At 42.7% G+C, this 26,847-nt stretch overlaps 1 protein-coding gene across 1 annotated transcript; it reads right to left on the bottom strand.

Annotated features, from left to right (window-relative positions):
* Nucleotides 1-706: 706 nt before the first annotated feature.
* Nucleotides 707-26,601, bottom strand: LOC112256023 (hypoxia-inducible factor 1-alpha inhibitor). The gene is made up of 8 exons (XM_024428959.2): nucleotides 26,245-26,601; nucleotides 16,889-17,139; nucleotides 11,429-11,577; nucleotides 10,539-10,684; nucleotides 10,174-10,280; nucleotides 4,745-4,808; nucleotides 3,304-3,414; nucleotides 707-2,517 (listed from the first exon to the last, which is right to left on the bottom strand). Exons 1-8 carry the CDS (start codon nucleotides 26,416-26,418, stop codon nucleotides 2,461-2,463), a joined length of 1,059 nt encoding a protein of 352 aa, XP_024284727.1. The 5' UTR covers nucleotides 26,419-26,601; the 3' UTR covers nucleotides 707-2,460.
* Nucleotides 26,602-26,847: the final 246 nt, after the last annotated feature.

Here is a 26,847-nt window from a genome sequence, read left to right as displayed (position 1 = left end):
GGAGATGCTAAACGTGTTATTGTTAATTAACGTTCTTTTGCATGACAATAACCAGCTGAAAAAATGTAATGACTGCCAAAGCCCTACCCACACATACAGCTTTTTGAATATCGTTTACTTGTAATTTACTTATTTACTCCCATTAACTTGAAACCACCTAAACGGTTCTATGACACCAGGGTTGGGTCAATTTGAAAAATTGAAATTAGAATTGTTAACTTCCTGAATTGAAATGAAAACAGCCCCAACCCTGAAGGACACACCTGGTTTGGAACACAGCACTAGGTCTAAGTCCCAAATGGCACACTATTCCCTTTAAAGTACACCTCTTTTGACCAGGGCCCACAGGGGAAAGGGTACGATTTGGGATGCCACCAATATGTGCTTTAAAAATCGGTCCTATGCTCTAAACTGCACCTGTTGAAGTGAAGTGTTCACTGGAAACACTTGAAAATGGCACAATAACAACCATCATTCAACTCTACTGACACACACTGAGTGCGGTTGCATGCACACACACTTGTTATATTCTTATTTTACTTTGCAGTGGCAATTGATTAAGTTAAAATACTTTTAGCCCATCCTCAATCTTGACTTAAAATGTACCATGTATTATAACATAAAAAATTCAAAACACACCAACAGAAAATCAGTTATGCCTAAATGTACACAAACCATCATACAAAACATACTTATAACATAGAAATGTTCAGAAATCATTTAAATTAAATAAATCAAGTACAGGCAATCACACAATCAAGCGCTCTTTCAGTGTTTATAAAACACAATATAACTTGTTTTTTGCTGATCGCTCCTAAAAACCGTAATACCATACAGAAACAAGTCAGCTTACTGACTGACGGTCAACAATTAAATCAACAGAATAACCAAAATATGACTCATCTCTTTCAGGGTGAACGTGCAGCAAATTAATTTAGAAGTTTGTCACAAAATAAATAGGCCTACTTTAGGTACTATAAATGTATTCAGTTGATACTCATTGGCCAGTTTATTAGGTACACCACCCTGTTCACAAATATGAATCGTTCATTAAGACAGTGAGTCACGTGGCCATGGCTTGCTATATAAAGCAGGCAGACATCGAGGCATTCAGTTACTTTGATTGAATGTTAGAATAGGCAAAAGTGACCTCAGCGACTTTGAGCATGGTATGATTGTTGGTACCAGGGGCGCCGGATCCAGTATCTCAGAAAGGCCGCCCTCCAGGACAGTGTATAGAATTGACCAAGAATGGTGCAACAAACAAAAAACATCAAGTCAGCAGCAGTCCTGTGAGTGAAAACAGCTCGTTGATGAAAGGTCGAAGGAAATGGCAAGATTCGTGCAAGCTAACAGGCGGGAACGCACAACTCGTCGACCATTGTCACGGATGGGCTATTGCAGCAAAGGACCACACCAGGTTCCACTCCTATCAGCTAAAAACAAGAAGAAGCGGCTCCAGTGGGCAAGCAATCACCAACACTGGACAATTGAGGAGTGGACAAACATCACAGTGAGTTCAGTTTATTTGAGGTACCTGCACAGTCCCCAGACCTCAACCCTATAGAGCATCTATAGGATGAGATGGAACGGGCTGTTGTTTCACAGCATCAATGTACCGACCGTCCAATCTGCAGCAACTGCTTGACGCCATCGGGTCAGCAGGGACCAACATCCCTGTGGAACTTTTCCAACACCTTGTAGAATGCCCCGAAGAATTCAGATTGTGCCTAATAAACTGTCCGGTGAGTGTATGTTATATCTGAGGGGAGCTATTTGTATTTAATAAATCAAGCTACAGTCATGTTGCTATGGTTACGAACGGTAATGACAGGAGGGGTTGAATAGAGGATGGGAGTTTCTGGTTGGTTATGACTCAGATGTAACAACCGCCCAACACACACCCTTTAGTGGTTCAAGTGCTCAAGGTAGAAATAGCCTCCAACTACAGATCTAGGATTAGATTATCCCAACCCCAATTCTATTGGGTGTGATGATAAAATGTATATTATCTGACCCTGCATCAGCGATTAATTAGGGGCAACTTCCACCTTGATGGTATTTGGGGGTTATTCTTTGATACCTACACGGCTGCCCATCACTTGACTCACACACAAATACCACCACTCTACATTATGTAGTTTACACAGTTCATCAACAGAGTATCAGTCTCTGACGGCATACTGCATGTGGGTGTCCATGGCTAGTCTGTCCATCCACTATTGTCTTCCCACTGGTGGCGGAGGTTGCGATGACTATGGTTCCCAGACAATCAAAGCAGAGCAGAAAGTGTGATTGGCCAAGTCTCTCAAGGTGACTCAGTGTTGCCATGCACTGCTAGCTTGACAGCCCGAATGCGCACACACATATACACATGCTCGCCTACATACACACAAATCAGGCGTGTGTACTGAACGCACACACAAGCAGCAGTTTGGCAACAGTTCTGCGGCAGTACCTCTAGCTGAATCCCTGGTCATATCGGCCCTGGATCATCATATTCAGTAAAGGACCAACCTACAGTACAGACAACACAGATTAATGAAAACATTTACATTAAAACAAAGTAAGTTGTTGGAAATATAAGGGCCTACTATTAGGTAAGATACTGTAGCTATAGCATTGTTTCATTGAGTGTCCTGTCCTCTTTGAACTGCACCCCCCCATTCACTTTGTACTGTACCACATCTCCCCAATCCTCCATTCACTTTGTACTGTACCACATCCCCCTCCTCCATTCACGCTGTACTGTACCAAATCCCCCTCTCCTCCATTCACTTTGTACTGTATCCCCCCCCCCCCCACCCCCCACCCCACCCCCTTCTGCACTATTCCTACAGGACTAACTACATACAGAGCAGCCTGACGGAATGTCATTCATTTGATATGTCATGTTCTAGTTCTGGAACCAGTGAGAGTCTTGGACCTCAGAGCTGTGAAATCCCATTTGATGTTCTAGAAATGCTGTGACTCAGAATGACTCGGAGGTAGTCATGTTCTAGTTCTGGAACCAGTGAGAGTCTTGGACCTCAGAGCTGTGAAATCTCATTTGATGTTCTAGAAATGCTGTGACTCAGAATGACTCGGAGGTAGTCATGTTCTAGCTCTGAAATCATTGGGTAGATGGGATCTTCTGTAGCCTGGTCCAGATATGTTTGTGCTTAGGTTTACTCAACTATCGCGGTCATGCCAGATATAACAACAACAGTCAGAGGTGTTGGCTTCAGCAGCACATACAGATACCAGGCTAGATCTCCCATAAATACTATCATAATATTCCACCCGTCTGTCCAGTTCCAGTACCTCGTGTGGGTCTCCCAGTGCCTCCCCCAGCATCTTCTCTATGTTTCTCATGATTGCCACCTTCTGATGGGCTCTCAGTGGGTTTTCTATCCTCTTGGGCGTTGGCGCACCCTGGGGGAAAGATAGATCATATAGTAAGGACAGAACATGAGCTCAAATTCCATTTCTATGAGTAAGGATGTGTCGTGGTGATTCAAGTTTATTTAAAATTACTAGTGAAGACAGTGCATCCTGCTGAGTGAAAAAAAATATCCCTCAATGCAAAATTATTAATTTCACCAATATTTTGACTAACGCTGCCTCCTTCGGGGTGCCACAACATTTGTTGACATGAATGTAGTAAAGGTGATACTGTCAGTGATATGAGACATGGTGACATATTTCAGTGAGTTCATACACAATATATCCAAAAGTATGTGGACAGCCACACCAGCTGCTGTCATGTGTATAAAATCGAGCACACAGCCATGCAATCAATCTCCATAGACAAACATTGGCAGTCGAATGGACTTACTGAAGAGCTCAGTGACTTTCAACCTGTTCACCGTCCTAGGATGCCACCTTTCCAACAAGTCAGTTCATCAAATGTCTGTGCTGCTAGAGCTGCCCCCATCAAATGTAAGTGCTGTTATTGTGAAGTGGATACGTCTTGGAATAACTACGGCTCAGCTGCAAAGTGGTAGGCTACACAAGCTCACAGAATGGGACCGCCAAGTGCTGAAGCACGTAGCGCATAAAAATGGTCTGTCCTCGGGTGGAACACTGACTACCGAGTTCCAAACTGCCTCTGGATGCAAAGTCAGCACAAGAACTGGAGTGATGAATTACGCTTCACCATCTGGCAGTCTGACAGATACATCTGGGTTTGGTGGATGCCAGGAGAACGCTACCTGCCACAATGTGTAGTGCCAACTGTAAAGTTTGGTGGAGGAGGAATAATGGTCTGGGGCTGTTTGTCATGGTTTGCGCTTAGTTCCAGTGAAGGGAAATCTTAATGCTCCAGCATACAATGACATTCTAGATGATTCTGTGCTTCCAACTGTGTGGCAACAGTTTGGGGAAGACCCTTTTCTCTTTCAGCATGACACTGACCCCGTGCACAAAACAAGGTCCATACAGAAATGGTTTGTCGAGACTAGTGTGGAAGAACTTGACTGGCCTGCATAGAGAACTGTCCTCAACCCCATCGAACACCTTTGGGATGAATGTGAACGACGACTGCGAGCCAGGCCTAATCACCCAACATCAGTGCCCGACCTCACTAATGCTCTTATGGCTGAATGGAAGCAAGTCCCCGCAGCAATGATCCAACATCTAGTGGAAAGCCTGCCTTCCCAGAAGAGTGGAGGCCGTTGTAGCAGCAAAAGGGGGGACCAACTTTGATTTTGGAATGAGATGTTCGACGAGGAGATGTACACATACTTTTGGTCATGTACTGTACCTTGTACCAGAAGTTGACAGTGATGGTCACGCCACCACTCAGCAGGGACTCAATGTGGTGCCACCTGAGTTAGCCGTGAAAAGAAAAGAGAGCAGGATTAGCAGATAATTTACAATGTCACCCACAGGTCAAACTATCAAGTCAGGTTCCACAATGCCACAATGTTGGTATTTCAACGACAGCATCCTTAGTGAGAAAACAGCATCATACACGCTACATAACATCTCTTACAAATACAGGGCTTAGTTACAGATACACTGTACATACCCTCACATTGTGATTGGGGGTGGGGGTTCGTTCTACTAACATATATATATATATATATATATATATATATAGCTAACATATATAATTAAGATGGTCATACCAAGGATCATTTACCTATTTGATGTGGAATTTTAGTACCCCTTTAGGTGTTAAAAATAAATATTATTATAGATTTGAGAAACATTGAATTTGGCCATACTGCTACTAGCCCACAGAACTAGCCCATAGAAACACTTTGAGTAAGAGATTAATTAATGGAAAAAGTAAAAAAATACATTAAAGGGAAGTTTGTTTTAAAGTGTCTGTCCTACAAAGCATTTGGAAAGTATTCAGATCCCTTCCACTTTTCCACATCGTGTTACGTTACATCCTTATTCAAAAAATTCTGATCAGTCTACACACAATACCCCATAATGACAAAGAGAAAATTCGTTTAGACATTTTTTGCAAATGTATAAAATACAAATACCTTATTTACATAAGTATTCAGACCCTTTGCCATGAGACTCGAAATTGAGCTCAGGTGCATCTTGTTTCCATTGATCCTCAAAATGTTTATACAACTTGATTGGAGTCCACCTGTGGTAAATTCAATTGATTGGACATGATTTGGAAAAGTTACATACCTGTCTATATAAGGTCCCAAAGTTGACAGTGCATGTCAGAGCAAAAACCAAACCATGAGGTCAAAGGAATTGTCTGTAGAACTACAAAACAGGATTGTGTAGATGAACAGATCTGGGGAAGGGTACCAAAACATTTCTGCAGCATTGAAGGTCCTCAAGAACACAGTGCAGGGATGCAAACTGGTAAGGGCCAAAAAAAGGTGACATTTTTTTGTTGTTGCACCGAAACAAGGAAAAAAAGTCCCTGCTAAGGGGAAAGGCAGGCTTTATCTAATTAAACAACAAATAATATGATGCTCAGTCAGTCTACATGCTCAGTCTGTGTGTATAAAATGAAGTGGTTAATGTGAACCTAATTCACCAGAAAAAAAATTAAGGAAAGCAATCCGATGTTATTACTTGCCTAGACTTTACTGCAAATGACACTCAAGTCTTGAGAAAAAAACAATACACTAATATTGCAGTTAGCCATGACAGCCTTTACAATAGAATGCTTGTGACCACACACATCTAATTATTGCACTTGGGAAAAAACTTCTTAAAGTAGAAATAGAATGAAACAAACATATTTTTGCTCTATTATAGTGGCCACAATAGTATTCATTGATCAAGTGCACAAGGCTACAAAATAACATTCACCAAGTAAAACATGTAATAATCCCCCACTCATTCACAAGTGGTACTGTCAAGTTCAACACAACAAAAGCAATATCAGAACAGATCACCAACCATTTTGAATTCCACAGTACCTTCTCCATAATGCAATCTGGTTTCCAAGCTGGTCATGGATGCACCTCAGTCACACTCAAGGTCCTAAATGATATCATAACCGCCATCGATAAAAGACAGTACTGTGCAGCCATCTTCATTGACCTGGCCAAGGCTTTCGACTCAGTCAATCACAGCATTCTTATCGGCAGACTCAATAGCCTTGTTTTCTCAAATGACTGCCTCGCCTGGTTCACCAACTACTTCTCAGATAGAGTTCAGTGTGTCAAATCACAGGGCCTGTTGTCCGAACCTCTGGTAGTCTCTATGGGGGTGCCACAGGGCTCAATTCTCAGGCCGACTCTTTTCTCTGTACATGTCAATGATTTCGCTCTTGCTGCTGGTGATTCTCTGATCCACCTCTACACAGACGACACCATTCTGTATGCCTCTGGCCCTTCTTTGGACACTGTGTTAACTAACCTCCATTCGAGCTTCAATGTCATACAACAATCCTTCCGTGGCCACCAACTGCTTTTAAATGCTAGTAAAACCAAATGTATGCACTTCAACAAATCGCTGCCCGCACATGCCCGACTGGCATCACTACTCTGGACGGTTCTGACTTAGAATATGTGGACAACTACAAATACCTAGTTGTCTGGTTAAACTGTAAACTCTCCTTCCAGACTCACATTAAGCATCTCCAATCCAAAAGTAAATATAGAATCGCCTTCCTATTTCGCAATAAACCCTCCTTCACTCATGCTGCCAAACATACCCTTGTAAAACTGACTATCCTACCGATCCTGGACTTCGGCGATGTCATTTACAAAATAGCCACCAACACGCTACTCAGCAAACTTGATATAGTCTATCACAGTGCCGTCCGTTTTGTCACCAAAGCCCCATATACTACCTACCACTGCGACCTGTATGCTCTCGTTGGCTGGCCCTCGCTACATAGCCGTCGCCTAACCCACTGGCTCCAGGTCATCTATAGCACAATACAGCAGGTATATTTCACTGGTCATCCCCAAAGCCAACACTTACTTTGGTCGCCTTCCCTTCCAGTTCTCTGTTCTACAATGTGCCAGCAGCAGAGCATGAGACCCTTTGTTGGCATAATTGATCTCTTTTGGGCACAGTACACCTGGCATACCCCTTTTTAACCACTGTATTGAAAAAGTGAGTGTTTGTAACCACCTCTATAGTGGCAGCTACACTTGATCCCTGAATCCACTTGTTTTAACAAGCAACGCCTCATTTTCACCTAATTCTCTCATTCTGAAATTAACCACATATTGTAGATGGAAAACATTAGTTCACAGATAGTAGCTAGTTAACTCGTCAACATTTCACAGATTGCCAGCGTCCAGTAAGCAACTAACGCACTATAACTTGAGGAATGGCAAAGAGTCGTAACGTTACACCAGTTAATACTATAGTGAATTGGTTAGGTTACAAATGTTCTCATCTGATGTTGTAACGTTAACTAGCAAAAGTTAGCTGTCTGACTTTATTAGACAGCTAATTTTCACACCATAAACTCAATTTTAATTTTAAATTGTACCTTTATTTAACTAGGCAAGTCAGTTAAGAACAAATTCTTATTTTCAATGACGGCCTAGGAACAGTGGGTTAACTGCCTTGTTCAGGGGCAGAACGACAGATTTGTACTTTGTCAGCTCGGGGATTTGAACTTGCAACCTTTCGGTTACTAGCCCAACACTAACAACTAGGCTACCCTGCCGCCCAACTTGATCAGTTAAGTTATAGCTAGCTAACGGAGAATTTGATCCAGCTAGCAAGATACCGTTACTTAACGCTAACAATACTTGTTCCACCACACTTTCTCCCTCACCTCAAACTTTCCAAATGCCAGTTGTTTTTCAGTTACAGCTCATGAAGAACTCATCACCTTCTCACCCCTGTCTCCATGGTCATGCTTCTCACCTACCTCTTCGTTATCGTTCAGGGGAGGGGCGTTATGTGAACGATTGGCTAAGCCTTGGATACAGCCAGTATTGCTCCAAATGCACATCACTCATTCGCTTATAGCCAGTAGTCTGATCCCAAGCCCCCCCTCCCTCCCAAACTCATCGGATCTACACAAATCACATAAGTCACTTATCTTGGACACAAAACGGCAAATTTCGCAGAAAGGTGATTAGTTTGCATCCCTGACAGTGGCCTCCGTCATTCTTAAATGGAAGAAGTTTCGACCCACCGAGACTCTTCCTAGAGATGGCTGCCCGGCTAAACTAACCAATCTGACAAAGCTCCGGAGTTCCTCTGTGGAGATGGGAGAACCTTCCAGAAGGACAACCAGCTCTGCAGCACTCCACCAATCAGGCCTTTACGGTAGAGTGGCCAGATGGATCAACTCCTCAGTAAAAAGGCACATGACATCCCGCTTGGAGTTTGCCAAAAGGTATCTGAAGGACTTTCAGACCATGAGAAACAAGATTCTCTGGTCTGATGAAACAAAGATTGAACTATTTGGCCTGAATGCCAAGCGTCACGTCTAGAAGAAACCTGGCACCAACCCTACGGTGAAGCATGGTGGCAGCATCATGCTGTGGGGATGTTTTTTAGCGGCAGGGACTGGGAGACTAGTCAGGATCGAAGGAAAGATGAACAGAGAAAAGTACAGAGAGATCTTTGATGAAAACCTGCTCCAGAGTGCGGCGAAGGTTCACCTTCAACAGGACAAAGACCCAAAGCACACAGCCAAGACAATGCAGGAGTGGCTTCGGGACAAGTTTCTCAATGTGCTTGAGTGGCCCAGCCAGAGCCTGGACTTGAACATCTCTGGAGAGACCTGAAAATAGCTGTGCAACTATTATCCCCCATATTGAAACATTTTTTGGGCTCTAAAACTACCTCCATATACACGGAGTGTAGAAAACATTAAGGACACATTCCTAATATTGAGTTGCTACCACCCCTTTTGCCCTCAGAATAGCTTCAATTCGGTCAGGCATGGACTCTACAGGGTGTTGAAAGCGTTCCACAGGGATGCTGGCCAATGTTGACTCCAATGCTTCCCACAGTAGTGTCAAATTGGATGGATGTCCTGTGGGTGGTGGACCATTCTTGATACACACGCCAAACTGTTGAGAATGCAAAATATAGCAGCACTACAGTTCTTGACACAAACCGCTGCACCTACTTCCATACCCAGTTCAAAGGCACTTACATATTTTGTCTTGCCCCTTCACCCTCTGAATGGCACACATACACAATCCATGTCTCAATTGTCCCAAGGCTTGAACATCCTTCTTTAACCTGTCTCCTCCCCTTCATCTACATTGATTGAAGTGGATTAAACAAGTGACATTGATAACAGATCATAGCTTTCACCTGGATTCACCTAGTCAGTCTATGTATTGGAAAGAGCAGGTGTCCTTAATGTTTTGTCCACTCCGTTAATACTTCCATTCATTTTTTAAACTGGTACTGGGCTACCTACAGACGAGTCTGGTGAGGCTTGTGGATGTCCATAGAGGGGTCACAATGTGTACCCCAAACTGTTAGGATGCTACAAACAGAAGTGTTTGTGAGAGTCTCTCCTTTCCATAATATTATTTTTTAGGCCAAATCGCTATTGAGTTTTTCTTGGGATGTCTCCTGGTCTGACAAACACCGCTGTAGCTCGGCCACCTGCCACTGCAGATGTGGAAGGCCGACATTGGCAGATGTGGTAGATTGAGACTCAACCCATCTCTAGCTTAGACGGATTTTGATGTGGATTTTTTTATTATGCTATTTGATTTCTGGGGGGGGGTGGACATCGACTCTAGGTGGTTATTAAACAGCTCTTACCAGTACATGGGGATGTAAAGAACATCTCCGGGGCCGACCACAGTCTCATAGCCCACAGCATTCTTGAAGTTGGGAAACCTCTCATAGTCAGGGTTCTCAAAGTCAACCTAAAAATGGCATAATCAAAATTGCTGTTAGTTGGATTAATTAAAATCAAAACAAACAGTTGAGAAACAGAAAATCCATGCATATCAAATAAGTGTTGTGTGTGGCACATTCCAAACCTTCTTACCGGTTTCAATTGGGACTACAATGGAAATAAGTTACTTCGTTATCCTCAATCATTTTTTTATGCATTGTGTCCACGTGCGGTTGATTTATGTTTTTAAATTGTCAAACACATTTTATCAAAAAGTAGGGGTTACCTGGCTCTGCCTGTCACAGGGGTGGTGAACAGGGAAGGGGTAGAGACACTCAAACTGGTCCGGAGGGAAGAGGATACACCTTTTGTAACCTTTGATTTGTGCAAAGAAGTTCTGCTGCTCGTCATAATGGGCTGGCGTTACATTGCCTACAAACATTGAGCAGATCACAAGATTATCGATCCGTCTATGCAAGTGCAATGCTCTTAAGCTAATTTCAGCTGATTTAAGGTGAGTGGATTTCTTTCATAACGTCCTTTCCACAAGGCCTTTTACTGCATATTGAGACAGTAGTTCACTCTTTCCATCAGCAATACGTGGCACCCACATGGTAGATATTATTTATATAATTTCCTTGTCTGACATGACTAGGGAAATCACCTGCTAGTCATCATCCCCATGCCTCGAAGCTCCAGAGTCCCTTCCTTACCCTCCATTCCCTCACCCTCTACACATACAGGTCTATACCCGCAATGCCTGTATGCCCGTTAGGTCTCTGCTATAGGGCTCTTACCCTCCACGCCTATGAGCAGCAGGCTAGAAGTGAGGTGGCCCCAATTCTTCTTGCTCTGCTGTTTGGTGATCCAGCTATCCCCTGTATCTATAGGCCGCAGCTTGCCAGGGTCCCTAATAGCCCATTGGTCCCGTATCCTAGAAGCACTTCCTCAGTCCCCTCCACAGGTTAGCATTTAGTGGGATGACTCATGTACTGGAGGAAGCTCTACAGGGTGGTCACTAGCTGGCACAGTCAAAAAGTTATAAAATCTGATTTGAAACATAACCCTAATCACAATGCTAACCTTATACCCAAACCTAACCTTAAATGAAGACGAAAATTGTCATTTTAGTTTAAGATTTATCCCAATAAACGTCAACCTGCGTCCCTTCCTTACCCTCCATGCCTATGAGGAGCAGGTTGGAGGTGAGCTGGCCCCAGTTCCTTTTGCTCTGCTGCTTGTTGATCCAGCTCCAGTTGAAACCCAAGAAGTCCACCACGATCTTCCTGCCCACAGTGTCGTTCAGGGTCTGCTGCAGGTACACCCTGGGAGGATGAGTAGAATTCAATAGAATAAGTCCATCTGCGGAGACGGAAATGGATCTTCTGTTTTGCACATATTTTCATAAGAGCACAGCCACAGAGAGCTGCAGTACAGTGCCCCTGGAGTTAGTTGTGGAGCAGAATGTGGATAGATACAAAGATAGGATAAGACTGATAAGACTGTCCTTCATGCAACTAATTGACCAACGTCGGTTCAATTATTTGAATTTCATTTCGTTCTGCTTTTTTTCTTTCTGTGAGCTCAAAAGGCGCAGTTTATCTAGAGAGAAAATCAGATCAAGACCAAACTGTGCAAAACAAATATAATAAACACAACTAAAATATTTTATGAAAGTAAAGTAATGTTACTAAATGATGGTTAATAAGCAGTAATAAGAAGTCACTACCATCATGGGACATTTAATTGCTTTATTCTGTGTTGTTATAGCATTCAACCCACATAATGCATAGTGCATTTAATGTCTAAAATAATTATCGAAACCAATTTTTTATTTATCGTTGAACCAACCTTCAAAAGCATTAAATCGCTTGATTTGGAGCAAACTTCTTCCTACCAATGAGTAAGACATAAGGAGGCCCCTTACACTTCAGTGTTGTGATGCAAAAATTCTAGCAAAATGTATAGCACATGTAATTAAAATGGTATTGTCGGACATTAATCATTATAAATCAGACAGGTGTTTTACATGGACGATACATAGGAGATAATATAAGTACTGGAAACAATAGAACACCATTGTCAGCTATTCATAGCTGACTTTGAAAAGGCTTTTGATAAAGTATTACTGGAGTTTATATATAAATGCCTGGAACATTTAAATTTAGCAGAATCTCATAAAATGGGTTAAAATCATGTATTGTAACCCTAGGTGTAAAATAGTAAATAATGGCTACTTCTCAGAAACTTTGAAACTGTCAAGAGCGGTAAAACAAGGTTGTCCACTATGGGCATATCAATTTATTATGGCCATCGAAATGTTAGCTGTTAAAATCAGATCCAACAATATCAAGGGGTTAGAAATCATTATTTTAAAAACAACGGTGTCATTGCATGCTGATGATTCATGGTTTCTTTTAAATCCACAACTTGAATCCCTCAGAGGATCTAGATAATTTTTCTAACCTCTCTGGATTACAACCAAATTATGATAAAATGTACTAGATTACATATTGGATCACAAAAAAAAATACAACTTTCACATTACTGTGTAGTTTACCAATAAAATGGTCTGACAGTGATGTGGATATACTGGGTATACATATCCCCCAAAATAAATGATCTCACTACAGTACATTGTTATAGAAAGTTAGCAAAAATAGATAAGATCTTGCTACCATGGAAAGGTAGATTAAGATTAACTCTTTAGTCATATCCCAGTTTACCCATTTACTTAGGGTCTTGCCTACACCTTTCCCAGCTGCTCCAGAAACATCCTCCTCTTGTTCCGCTTCCGAGGCATCCAGTCAGGCTTGATCTGTTGCCATATGACAAAGGCGTTGTAGGAGGACACGTCGAGGATGTTGTGGAAGACGACCAGGGGCCAGCGGGCAGTCATCCGTCTGCAGCTGTACGTGCCGACCACCTTGTCTAGGTTGTCCACGCCACCCTTGTTGCAGTTGTAGTCTAGGATGACGGCCAGCTTCCTGTCGCGGCGATCGCTGACTTGGGCCTCTGTGTGCAGCGTGGTCAGAAGTAGCACGTTCTTATTTTTCTTTGCCAGGTAGGACACTAGAGTGGCGGTGGGTGTGAAGGCAAACCTGGATGACAGGACCTGTTTGCCCTTTGACTCGAGCAGGGTCGGCGGGAGCTCGGCCTTGTTCTTTCTCACCTGCCCACCATGGTGAGGTTCCTCTCGAAGAGCCGCTGTCCCAGTTCATAGGAGGTGAAGAAATTGTCGTGCGACCGCTCAGTCCCGTTGTCAGATCGAGGGCGACGCGCATCCCTTGGTTCTTCCCGGGGCCTCCGCTGGCCGCCTTGCCGATTTACACTTGCATCTTCCAAGTGTAGCTGGACTTGGCGTCGCAGGCCACCCACGACTTGATGCCGTATTTCGCCGGCTTGCTGGGAATTAACTGACGGAAAGGACAGCAGCCTTTGGCAAGGGGAGAAGAGATTAGCCTCATTACTGGCTCATTGGGGCCAACAGCGTTTATGTTACACACACATTTACTACCTCTATACACATATATACATATGTACACACACACACCAGTTCCTCGTCCACTGTCACGTCAGGCCCTGGGGTGTAGAGGGCCGGCAGCCGCGCCTCCCAATGGTCTCAGACCTCTCGTATGGCTGCGAGTTTGTCCGTGGCGAGTCTCGAGGGTCTCGACTGGCGATCATCGAATCGCAGCAGCATCGAGTACTTGTGAAAGGACTTGATCGGCATGGTGGCTCAGAACACGGTCCTGCCACTCTCCGCGTCCCACAGGCTGGCCTCGGCCTCGCCTCAGGACCTGTAGACACCCGCTAGGATCAGCAGCCCTACGTAGGCAGTCATGCCGCTGACAATATTAGTATCCTCTCTACGGCCAGCTTACGAGAGACGATGTGAATCAACAAGGCGCGTGTTCGCCCCTGTTGTGCCCCTGTGCATGTGTAGCCGTGTGCAGTTCACCCGTGCACTACTGGGCTGTCCTCTTGCACACACAGCGGGGCATGTCTGGATGTGTGTTGCCCTGGCTTGGTCACTCTGACCCCCCGAGCACAGAGGGGGAGCCCCCACTTCACACAGTACACACAATAGCATACACCTCCCTAGTGGCTGGCTGGGTCACTCTGACCCCGAGCACAGAGGGGGAGCCGCACACAACCTCGCCACTCACAGACTCTCTACACACACACAGTACACACAATAACATATGCCTCGCTAGTGGCTGGCTGGGCCATGCTGACCCCCAGCACAGAGGGGGAGCCCTCCAAACACAGGGCCTGGGTCACTCTGACCCCGAGGACAACGGGAGGGTTAAACACTATTATTGCGCACAAAGTCCATGCAACTTGTTAAGCAAATTTTAATTCCTGAAGTTATTTAGGCTTGCCATAACGAAAGGGGTTGAATAAGACAAGCAAACTTTACATTTAATTAATTTGTTTAAAAAAAATTAAAACATAATTACACTTTGACATTATGGGCTAGTGCATGTAGGCCAGTGACAAAATATTGATTGAATCCATTTTAATTCACGCTGTAACACAATTTTTTACAAAGTCAAGAGGTGTTAATGCTTTCTGAAGGCACTGTAACAGCGAGAGAAACAGGGAGAGAAATGTGAAAATATCTTAAAGACGTGGGGTTTTTGTAAGAGAATGACTAGACACAATATTTTTTTTAATTAAAACTTCAGGCTAGGGTCTATTTTTCTCCACTTCCTGTCTGACGTGCCCAAAGTAAACTGCCTGTTACTCAGGCCCAGAAGCCAGCATATACATATAATTGGTACCATTGGATAGAAAACACTTTGAAGTTTGTATAATGTTAAAACAATGTCGGAGACTATAACAATTGATATGGTAGGAGAAAATCCAGAGGGGGGAATGTTGGTTGGTTTGAGAGCCCATGCTCTTCCAATGGAACATACAAGGTCATATGCAAATCCAGCTCCCAGATTGCAATTCCTATGGCTTCTACTAGATGTCAAAAGTCTTTGTTCAAGGTTTCAGGCTTGTTTCTTCCCAAACGAGGAAGAATTTTGAGTTATAGTACTGGGAGTCAGAGTTGGAACCGAAAAGGATGCACACCTGCTAATTTTGCTTTTCTATTGAACATACTTCTTTCCGTATGAAATATTATAGTTCAATTACATTTTAGGGTACCTGAAGATTGAATAGAAACAGACTTGTTTTAACAAAGTTTAGTGGTATCTTTTTGGATTCCTTTCTCTGCACGTTGAACGAGTGGATTACTCAAATCGATGGTGCAAACTAAACTGACTTTTTGGGATATAAAGGATTTTATCTAACAAACCGACCATGCATGTTCTAGCTGGGACCCTTTGGATTGCAAATCAGAGAGATTTTCAAAAAGTAAATGAATGTTTAAAATCGCTATGTGATTTTATGAAGCCTGTGCTGGTTGAAAAATATTTTCATGTGGGGCGCTGTCCTCAAACAATCGCATGGCATGCTTTCGCTGTAAAGCCTATTGTAAATTGGACAATGCAGTTAGATGAACAAGACTAAGCTTTTAACCGATAGAAGACACTTGTATGTAACTAAATGTTTAATATCCATAATTTTTATGATTATATATTTCAATTGCGCGCCCTCCAATTTCACCGGAAATTGTCGGCAGCGGGACGCCTAGCCCTTAACTTACAGAAGGCAAATCATTTTTGCAAATTAAATATAGAAGTTTATATTAGTAGGCAAGTGTCTCAACTTCAACAATAGTATTTTTTGTATTTCTAATACATTTAAGACTTTCTTGTAGATGTTTTCTAAGACCCCTTTTCCATCTGTTGGACCAGAAATCAAAGCCTTTGCTTATTCCTAATTTAAGGATGGAAAATTGTTCCCCCAAAAACAATATGCCTTAATTTAAAAATGTAAAAAGTTGTGCTGCTGTAAACTCAGTGGTGCACACTGATATCCAGAGAAATTAAGAGGAATGTAATTGAATAGGGACAGTTGAACTGAAAAGCACTTCCATAGGAGTTTGCATCAGGAGTCAAGTGTACTCAGGAAGATTATGTGCATCAGGAAATGAAAGCTTGTTTGGCCAATATAAACCTTCCTCTCGGCTCAGGAGAAAGCATTCCTTTCCAAACCACAAAGAATGATTTAAATCAGAATCAAAAAACAGTATTGCCATGCAACAAATGTTACAAGGAATCTTTGTACTGTTGTGGTGGTTTTGTGCAAACTTAAATTTGACAGCAAACTTAATTTGACTGAATAAATCTACAGATATGTGGACACAAGCAGCAATCATTAGTTCTAAGGAAGGGGCTCAGTGCAGTAAGTGGTATGAGTGAGTACGTGTGTCCCAGGCCAAGTAACTCAGTCAGATGAGAGTGGTACAAAGTGTTCCCAAGGTGCCGATGTAAAACGCTTAAGTCATTCAACAGAGCTATCCATTTCAGTTCCTGCATTAGATTTCACTGGATACACACTTTACTTTCCACTGCTGAGCACTTACCAGCACACCAGCAATGTAAACACCTAGACTGGATAGCGTGTAATTTTTTATTCAGCATTGAGAAAATGTAGAATCTTTCTAATCAACTGTCCCTAAGGCCCTGGCTCAAATGCAGCAGGACATATACCTACCCATTTAGACAAAAACATTACCTCTCATCTCCTCCCTCTTCCTGCGTTTTCTCCATTTTCTCCACAAAATCAGAGAATTTCATGTCTATCCGTCTAGACTTGGGTAAAAAGTTCTCAAAGTTGGCCATTTTCTTCTCGTCATAGTAGAGGAATTTGTGGTTTTCCGCTATGTACACAGAGAAGTCCCCGCTCCCAATGTTCTCCTGCAGGTACTCGACGTCCCACTTCAGAGCCGGATACACTAGATTGGTGTCTGTTAAAACCAATGGTTCCTGGAAACAAAAAAAGTAGGACATGTTAGATAAGATTAGAATAACAGAAATGGATGGAATTAAGCTTTTCATCAGATTAACAAAAACAGCATACATGCAAAGACTGCATGTACTCTGATCTACCCATTACTTATAATATAGGACTGAAGCAAGCGAAAATTGCCTTTAATTCAATAAAATGCATTAAACCTTTTTGCATAATTTGTGAACAGATACATGCATTACTAATAGTAATAGACCTACAGTGCATTTGGAAAGTATTCAGACCTCAACTTTTTACAAATTTTGTTAAGTTACAGGTTGTTGTTTAAAAAAAATTTTTTTTTATCTACACACAATACCCCATAATGCTAAATCAAAAACAGGTTTAAAATTGTTTGCAAATGTATAAATAAATAAAATAACTGACATGACATTTATATAAAGTATTCAGACCCTTTACTCAGTACTTTGTTGAAGCACCTTTGGCAGCGATTACAGGCTCAAGTCTTCTTGGGTATGACGCTACAAGCTTGGCACACCTGTATTTGGGGAATTTCTCCCATCCTCTCAAACTCTGTCATGTTGGATGGGGAGCATCGCTGCACAGCTATTTTCAGGTGTCTCCAGAGATGTTTGATCGGGTTTAAGTCCAGGCTCTGGCTGGGCCACTCGAAGACATTGAGACTTGTCTCAAAGCCAGTCCTGCGTTGTCTTGGCTGTGTGCTTAGGGTCGTTGTCCTGTTGGAAGGTGAACCTTCGCCCCAGTCTGAGGTCCTGAGCGCTCTAGAGCAGGTTTTCATCAAGGATCTCTGTACTTTGCTCCGTTCATCTTTGCCTCGATCCTGACTAGTCTCCCAGTCCCTGCCACACAATCTTGCTTTCATCAGAACAGATCATCTTGTTTCTCATGGTCAGAGTCCTTTAGGTGCCTTTTGCCAAACTCCAAGCAGGCTGTCATGTGCCTTTTACTGAGGAGTGGCTTCCGTCTGGCCACTCTACCATAAATTGGTGGATGATTGGTGGAGTGCTATAGAGATGGTTGTCCTTCTGGAAGGTTCTTCCATCTCCACAGAGGAAATCTGGAGCTCTCTCAGAGTGACCATCGGATTCTTGGTCACCTCCCTGACCAAGGCCCTTCTCCCCGATTGCTCAGTTGTGCCAGCTCTATGAAGTGTCTTGGTGGTTCTAAACTTCATCATTCTTAAATGGAAGGAGGCCACCGTGTTCTTGGGGACCTTCAATGCTGCAAAGAAAATGTGGTACCCTTCCCCAGATCTGTGCCCTGACACAATAGCCCAAATCTGAATCATACAGCTGACGAAAACAGTTGCTTTTTCCAATATTGTTGTGATATGACATCATGGCATTTGAAGTTTGAACATTGTGCTTTACAAGCTATCAGATCCAACCTAAAACAACTCATTCACCTCCCAGCCATCATTGCTCCATTTCTGGTCAAGACTCAATTCCTCCTCCTCCCCCATCCGAGTTCACCACAGGTCATAAGTGGGACCACCATCCTTTTCGTACTTTCCCACTTCCCTCTCAAAAAGCTATATTTGGATCAGAGGCAACTGGCCTCACACTGCTCATGTCAGCATGATTTTAATAAAAAAAATAGCTGTATAACGACCAAGGAATACCATATTGAGTTGACTCTATAGGCCATGGATGGGCACCTCCAGTCCTCTGGGGCCTGACTGGTGTCACACTTTTGCCCCAGCGAACACATCTGACACCAATAATCAACTAATCATGATCTTCAGTTTAGAATGCAATTAGTTTAAATCAGCTGTGTTGATTACGGATGGCGGGGAAAAAATCTGACACCACTAAGGCCCGAGTACCGGAGTTCCCCATCCCTGCTATTGGCTATACTGAAGACCTACCCGAGGTGCAAATTTAAGGCAAGGACATCTTTTAAAACTATTTTGATACTCACCTCATGTCCTGAAAATATGAATGAGAACGTAGTCCATTTTGTTTTAAAATCAGTATTTGTCCATCTCTACCATTGTTCCAATTTTCAAGAAAAAGAGTATGCCAGAGAGTCACAAGACTTCAACATTGGAATCTTGTACCCTGGCTGGCGAGGACACTCGGGTGAATAATAATAGGCACAACCTGAAGGAGCCTATTTTAGGTTTTTTTAAACTTGAGATTCTCACCAAGACAGGCAGACAAACAGTACAGTAGGCTAGACTTTAGAGAATGAACGCAAATGTATGCAGCCATTGAATAATAAATAGGCCCAATACATTACCTTTGAAACTGTCCTTGTTACGGTTTTCTAGGTGTGAAGGAGAGTCGGACCAAAATGCAGCGTGTAGATTGCGATCCATGTTTAATGAACAACGTAAACACGAATTAACACAAACACTACAAAAACAAAGAACGTAATGAACTAAACGAAAACCGAAACAGCCTATACTTGTGAAAACTAACAACGATAGGAACAAGGAACACTAAGGACAATCACCCACGACAAACTCAAAGAATATGGCTGCCTAAATATGGTTCCCAATCAGAGACAACGATAAACACCTGCCTCTGATTGAGAACCACTCCAGACAGCCATAGACCTTGCTAGATAACACCACTAGCTACAATCCCAATACATACACACCAAACCCAAGACAAAACACACCACAATACAAAAACCCCATGCCACACCCTGGCCTGACCCAATACATGAAGAAAAACACAAAATACTTAGACCAGGGCGTGACAGTCCTCTTTGGCAGATCTGTATAAATGGGTTGGATGGATGGCTTTGATTGTCCAGCAATCTAATTGCAAGTCGTTCATATGCCAATAATAATAATAATAATATTCTGCTTAAAAAGACCCTGCACTGCTACCCTCTGCATTCATTATTCTTAGAGGTCAGAACAAGCAACCGGAACATCACCACTTTCATAACCAGGGGAATTTAACATTTTTATTAAATGTAAATATTTGTAATAAAAAAATATACATTGACGGCCTATCCCAGCCAAACCCGGACGACGCTGGGCCAATTGTACACCGCCTTATGGGACTCCCAATCACAGACAGATTCGATGCAGCCTGAATTCGAACCAGGGACTGCAGTGCCTTAGACCGCTGCGCCACTCGGGAGCCCCGAAGGCATGAAGGCTACACCTATAGATCGAAACGACAGACCACAAATAAGTCCTTCTGGAAGTGCACCGAATATTATGCTTTCGAAATGCCGAGGTTTGTATAACGCTCAATGATGGGGTTATCTCCAAGTTACGCTGGATACACGGTTCTTTCAGTGCCAGGAACATCATTTGGAGGAGCTCCTGACATACAGTACCAGTCAAAAGTTTGGAAACACCGACTCATTGATGGTTTTTAAAATGTATTTGTAGACATCAAAACTATGAAATAACACATATGGAATCATGTAGTAACCAAAAGTGATGAACAAATCAATATATATTTTATATTCTTCAAAAACAGCCACCCTTTGCCTTGACAGCTTTGCACAATCTTGGCATCCTCTCAACCAGCTACACCTGGAATGACCTTTAAGGAGTTCACACACAAGCTGAGCACTTGTTGGCTGCTTTTCCTTCACTCTGCAGTCTAACTCATCCCAAACCATCTCAATTGGGTTGAGGTCGGGTGATTGTGGAGGCCAGGTCATCTGATGCAGCAGTCCATCACTCTCCTAGGTCAAATAGCCCTTACACAGCCTGGATGTGTGTTGGGTCATTGTCCTGTTGAAAAACAAATGATAGTCCCACTAAGCACAAACCAGATGGGATGGTGTATTGCTGCAGAATACTATGGTAGCCATGCTGGTTAAGTGTGCCTTAATTTAAATACATCACCAACAGTGTCAGCAGCAAAGCACCTCCACACCCCCTTTTCCATGCATCACGGTGGGAACCACACATTTGGAGATCATCCGTTCACCTACTCTGCGTCTCACAAGACACGGCGGTTGGAACCAAAAATCTCAAATTTGGACTCATCAGACCAGCTCGTGTTTCTTGGCCCACACAAATCACTTCTTATTATTGATGTCCTTTAGAAGTGGTTCTTTGCAGCAATTCGACCATGAAGGCCTGATTTCACGCAGTTTCCTATGAACAGTTGATGTTGAGATGTGTCTGTTACTTGAACTCTGAAGCATTTACTTGGGCTGCAATTTCTGAGGCTGGTAACTCTGAAATTATCCTCACGATTCCATGTGTTATTTCATAGTTTTGAAATAACACATTATTCTACAATGCAGAAAATAGTCAAAATAAAGAAACTCTGTTGTCAATGAGTAGGTGTGTCCAAACTTTTGACTGGTACTGCACATTCAGGCAACATGGGTTGGGAGAAGGATGGAGGCAATGGAAGAAAGCCAATGTTTCCCATAGGTACCGTATATCTTGTTTAACACATCTGACATTCTTATTATTGATGACAGCATGCCCAAGGCCAATAACATGGTTGCTAATCTGCTTTATCTTTATTTTTTTTCAGAACGATGGAACTGCTAAGATGCTGTCTTGCAAGACTTGGCGAAGACCAACAACGGAGTGGAGGACTGGCATGGAACATTTTTGGCAAATCTAGGTGCTACCCACCCCCACCATTTGGAAGTTCATCAAGGCATTGCAATGACAGCAGCAAAGAAGTGAAATGAGAATGGAGCAGCAACTTGCTGGCGTTTCTCCACCACAGCAAAGACCCCGCTACCGCAAGCAACAGAAGGATCTGAAGTCACTGGTTCAGGGGTACACCACAACTGAACGGCTGGAGTCTTAAAAGGCACTGCATGGTCAATCCGACTTCTGCATTGGCTGTGCAGCATTTACGGGGATACAGCCTCTGCAGAAGTCAGAGCATTCATACGTCTTGCGCTTATCAGAGCAGCGCAGAGCTGTTGTCAAGGAAGTGAGTTTGTGTTTATACAGGCCTCACCTACAGTCAATCAATCATCTCAATGCAGCGCAATATGAAGCCCTCCGCATTGTTACAAGATTTGTGGGGCGTACAGCATGCCCCCGGATGCATCAAATCATCCATACAGCGCTTCTGACCACATTTTCAGATCAAGCATAAATTGGCTTTGACCCTACATACAATCTCAAGTTGCAGTTGTGAATAATCCAAAATCCATCTGAGAAAAACGAGCACATAACCTACTTGAACACTTCAACCCTTTCAATGACTCAAAAATCCTTATTAAACCAGAACATTAAGCACATTCTTGGAAAATGTGTTCCTGAACTTCTTTTTGTTTTCATGGCACTGCATTGTCATGTAGCCTACTCTTATTTTTTGGTTAATTGAAAATAAATGTTTTAGGCATACTTGTATTTGCCCCATAATTTTTTGTATTCTGCTAAGCTTTTTTGTTGATAAAGAAAGGTTTTATGGTTGGTGTTAATGGATAGTGTAAAAAATAGATCAAATGAAAATATTATTTAAAACGAAAATACATTGTAGAAACTAGATAGGTTGTTTTTAGCCTTCAGCCTTTATTTAATCATATGAACGAATGTACATACAAATTGTGTAGCCATACATATATTCTGCCCACATGAAAAAAATTTATATACACACAATTTGTAGCCATACATGATTTAATGAAAAGCAGTATACACATTTAATAACAGACTAATATAATTTATGAGGCAATAGTTAACATACACAACATTGTTTCACATTTTTGATCAACTTACTCAAACAATCATGCAATAGGCTACAGCTGGCTTCACAGCTTCCCCAGCGCTTCACAGCTTCCCCAGCGCTTCACAGCTTCCCCAGCGCTTCACAGCTTCTTGGAGGAACTCGACTTATCAGATGGAGGAAAAAGTAGAGGAAGAAGTTCGCTTCTGCTGCAGTGCTTGTGGTAAAATATTATGTGTTGTGTCAGTGCTTCACAGTAGAATAAAGTGGAGTAGAGTTCAGTACAGTCAGGCTGCAATTGAATGTGAGGTTGGGCTGGTACAGTACACAGTTCAGGGGTCGACATTAAATGCTTGTCCTCCTGCACGGGGCAATAATTATTTTTTAATTGTCAGACAAGTAGATCAGATTTAAGTTATCCATTCGGACAAGTAAAAATATTGTCTGTCATAGTTGAAGTGTACCTATGATGAAAATTACAGGCCTCTCATCTTTTTAAGTGGGAGAACTTGCACAATTGGTGGCTAAATACTTTTTTGCCCCACTGTACTGTTAGGGGACCTAAACTGGGATATGCTTAACACCCCGGCCATCCTACAATCTAAGCTAGATGCCCTCCATCCCATACAAATTATCAAGGAACCTACCAGGTACAACCCTAAATACGTAAACACGGCACCCTCATAGATATCATCCTGACCAACCTGCCCTCTAAATACACCTCTGCTGTCTTCAACCAGGATTTCAGCGATCACTGCCTCGTTGCCTGCATCCATAATGGGTCTGCGGTCAAACGACCACCCCTCATCACTGTCAAACGCTCCCGAAAACACTTCAGCGAGCAGGCCTTTCTAATCGACCTGGCCCGGGTATCCTGGAAGGATATTGACCTCATTCCATCAGTAGAGGATGTCTGGTTATTCTTTAAAAGTGTTTTCCTCACCATATTAAATAATCATGCCCCGTTCAATTGTTTTTTACTAAGAACAGATATAGCCCTTGATTCACTCCAGACTTGACTGCCCTTGACCAGCACAAAAACATCCTGTGGCGTACTGCATTAGCATCGAATAGCCCACGCAACTTTTCAGGGAAGGTAGGAACCAATATAGACAGGCAGTTTGAAAAAGCTAACCTATGCTTTCCTAACATAAATTTGCATCCTGTAGCACAAACTCCAAAATGTTATGGTACACTAAAGTCCATGGAGAATAAGAGCACCTCCTCCCAGCTGCCCACTGCACTGAGGCTAGGAAACAGTCACCACTGAAATCTACGATAATCAAATTTTTCTACGGCTGGACATGCTTTCCACCTGGCTACCCCTACCCTGGTCAACAGCTCTGCACCCCCCACAGCAACACAGCTGATGTTCTGAAAGAGCTGCAAAATCTGGACCCCTACCCCTCAGCAAATTGGATGTAGTCCATCACAGTGATTTCCGTTTTGTCACCAAATTCCCATATACTACCCACCACTGCGACCTGTATGCTCTCGTTGGCTGGCCCTCGCTTCATATTCGTCGCCAAACCCACTGACTCCAGGTCATTTATAAAAGTGTTTGCTAGGTAAAGCCCCTCATTATCATCTCAGCTCACTGGTCACCATAGCAGCAAACATCCATAGCACGCGCTCCAGCAGGTATATTTCACTGGTCATCCTCAAAGCCAACTCCTCCTTTGGCCACCTTTCCTTCCAGTTCTCTGCTGCCAATGACTGGAACAAATTGCATTTTTATTTTTTAATCTCTGAAGCTGGATCTCATATCTCCCTCACTAACTTTAAGTATCAGCTGTCAGAGCAGATCATTGCACCTGTACACAGCCCATCTGTAAATAGCACACCCAACTACCTCATCCCCATATTATTATTTATTTTTTTGCTCCTTTGCACCCCAGTATCTCTACTTGCACATTCATCTTCTGCACATCTATCACTCCAGTGCTAAATTGTAATTATTTCACCACTGTGGCCTATTTATTGCCTTACCTCCCTAATCTTACTACATTTGCACACACTGTACATAGATTTTTCTATTCTATTATTGACTGTACTTTTGTTTATCCCATGTGTAACTCTGTGTTGGTCTATGAGCTTGCGATTTTAAACAATCCATAGAAAAAAAAGCTAATTATTCTCAAATTCTTTGTGGCTGTGATGATTTCTGGCAAAGTATTTTTGAATGGTTTAATTACTTCTGTACAGACAGGAGTAATTATATAATATGCAATTTCTCTCCTGTTCTTTTGGTTTCTATATAAACTTTATTTTGTTGTCCAGAAGCCATGGGAACAATCCTAGTCATATTAGCAACCTATCCAGTTGTTGCATCTTTAGATTCCCCCCTCTTTCTAAGTTTCATCTCTGTCTCATATGGAACCGCTATCAGGTGTGCTGTTTAGAATGGTGTTTTCACACTAATTGCATTTTGACAAATGTTTGAAAATTATGTGTTATTTGCTGCTTCATTGCATGAGTTGCATGTTCTGTTAAGATGCATTACCATAATCTAAATGTGATTTATGTCATTCTGATCACCATGGGTAGACGCCCTAATGGGTTATGCACCCAACGAATATGCGTCTGGTAAATTTCTCAAATGGCCGGTCAATTAAAATCTTACCAATCACGTTGTCCAGCGCCACATTTTCATAATGGAAACCCTGATTCATACCCATCCACGTTTCACCTAATCAACTGATCATCAAGCCCTGCCTTAATAAATCAGTACAGGAACTGCACATTCTGTGTAGGACCCCAGGGCCAAGTTTGAAGAACACTGGACTTGTCCACTATTGCCCAGACCAGGTGGGGTCTCTCTTGCATGATATTTAATCCATGCAGCACAAACCTGGGTTAATAGAGTGGGGAAAAGCGCTGTGACTGTCAACATATTGTAGCAAAGGGAGGGAACAGGAAGCAAACCCGGGTCTCCGACGTGAAAGGTATAGCGCCAATAGGATTAACCCTATTAATTGTAACGTGGCTCATATAGTGAGGCTGGCTCCACTGCCCCCTCCAAACGGGAAGGACATTTTCCATGCTTCGACTTTCTTTTAAGCCCCTTCACACGTCCACCCATGCATTCCAATGACCTCACGGTACCATCCCACTTCGGACACCAGTGTAGCTAACGGAGGGCGTGGGAAGCAAACTCAGGTCTCCAGCGTGAAAGGCTGACACCCTGCGCCAATAAGGTTAACCCATAATAGGGACTTGTATAACATGGCTCATTTGGCGAGGATCGCTAAAATATGCTTAGCTAGTTAACGTTAGTTAGTTAGTTGGACTAGCTTGCCCAGCTGATTCAGTTGGGAGGACATTTGAGTACCTTACCACAACATACAGGATACAAATTGGAGGTTTTGACGAGCTAACCGTTTTGTCTCACTGAACACTAACTTAGGTTCCAGTTCGAGTTAGATGTCAGACTCGAACAGGAAACTGACAGTGCATATGAATGATCATGACTTGTCACTTTACCTCGTTGTTTATGAGCATCTCCGCTCTAGGATCCGTGTGTGAGAGTCTGGGTATCGGTCTGGTCTGGAAAGGATACTTTCGAAGTTGATATTCGCTCCAGATAGGACTGTGGACCTTCGAGAATGCTGCGGCACCGCCTTCGCTCGCCTTCGGATCATTCTCGACTGTTGCCATGCCCGTGTACCAAACCCAAGATTGCCCCTCACCCACTATCAAAAGATGTTCCCTTAACTCGATATACGGGAACTATGCCGTATACTACGTGTTTGCTCAAAACATTGCCTTGCAGAAATAGTCTGTTTCCTTTCTGGTGGAAGAAACGCCGAGTCTACAAGTATCGTCAGCAACACTAAAAAAGTACTTCCGGTTCACAGAATTTCGGAAATTAAAAAATAAAAGTCCCCCACGTAATAGTACAAAAAGTGTCAGATTATTTATTCATAATCAGATGCAATATTAGCATGTAAATCATGGTGGGGAAACCCTCCCACAACACTAAACAATACATTGATTGCACTATAACAGTGACAAACAGTGCCCACAAACTATTAGGGCCTACATAAAGCTGTCCCAACAGCAGAGCTATCCTTTCAGCACCATGGA

Source organism: Oncorhynchus tshawytscha, linkage group LG01 (genome assembly GCF_018296145.1).
Source record: "Oncorhynchus tshawytscha isolate Ot180627B linkage group LG01, Otsh_v2.0, whole genome shotgun sequence".
NCBI classification, from domain to species: Eukaryota; Metazoa; Chordata; class Actinopteri; order Salmoniformes; family Salmonidae; genus Oncorhynchus; species Oncorhynchus tshawytscha.
Note: the sequence above shows the minus strand (reverse complement) of the source record. Positions and strands in the feature narration are given on the sequence as shown.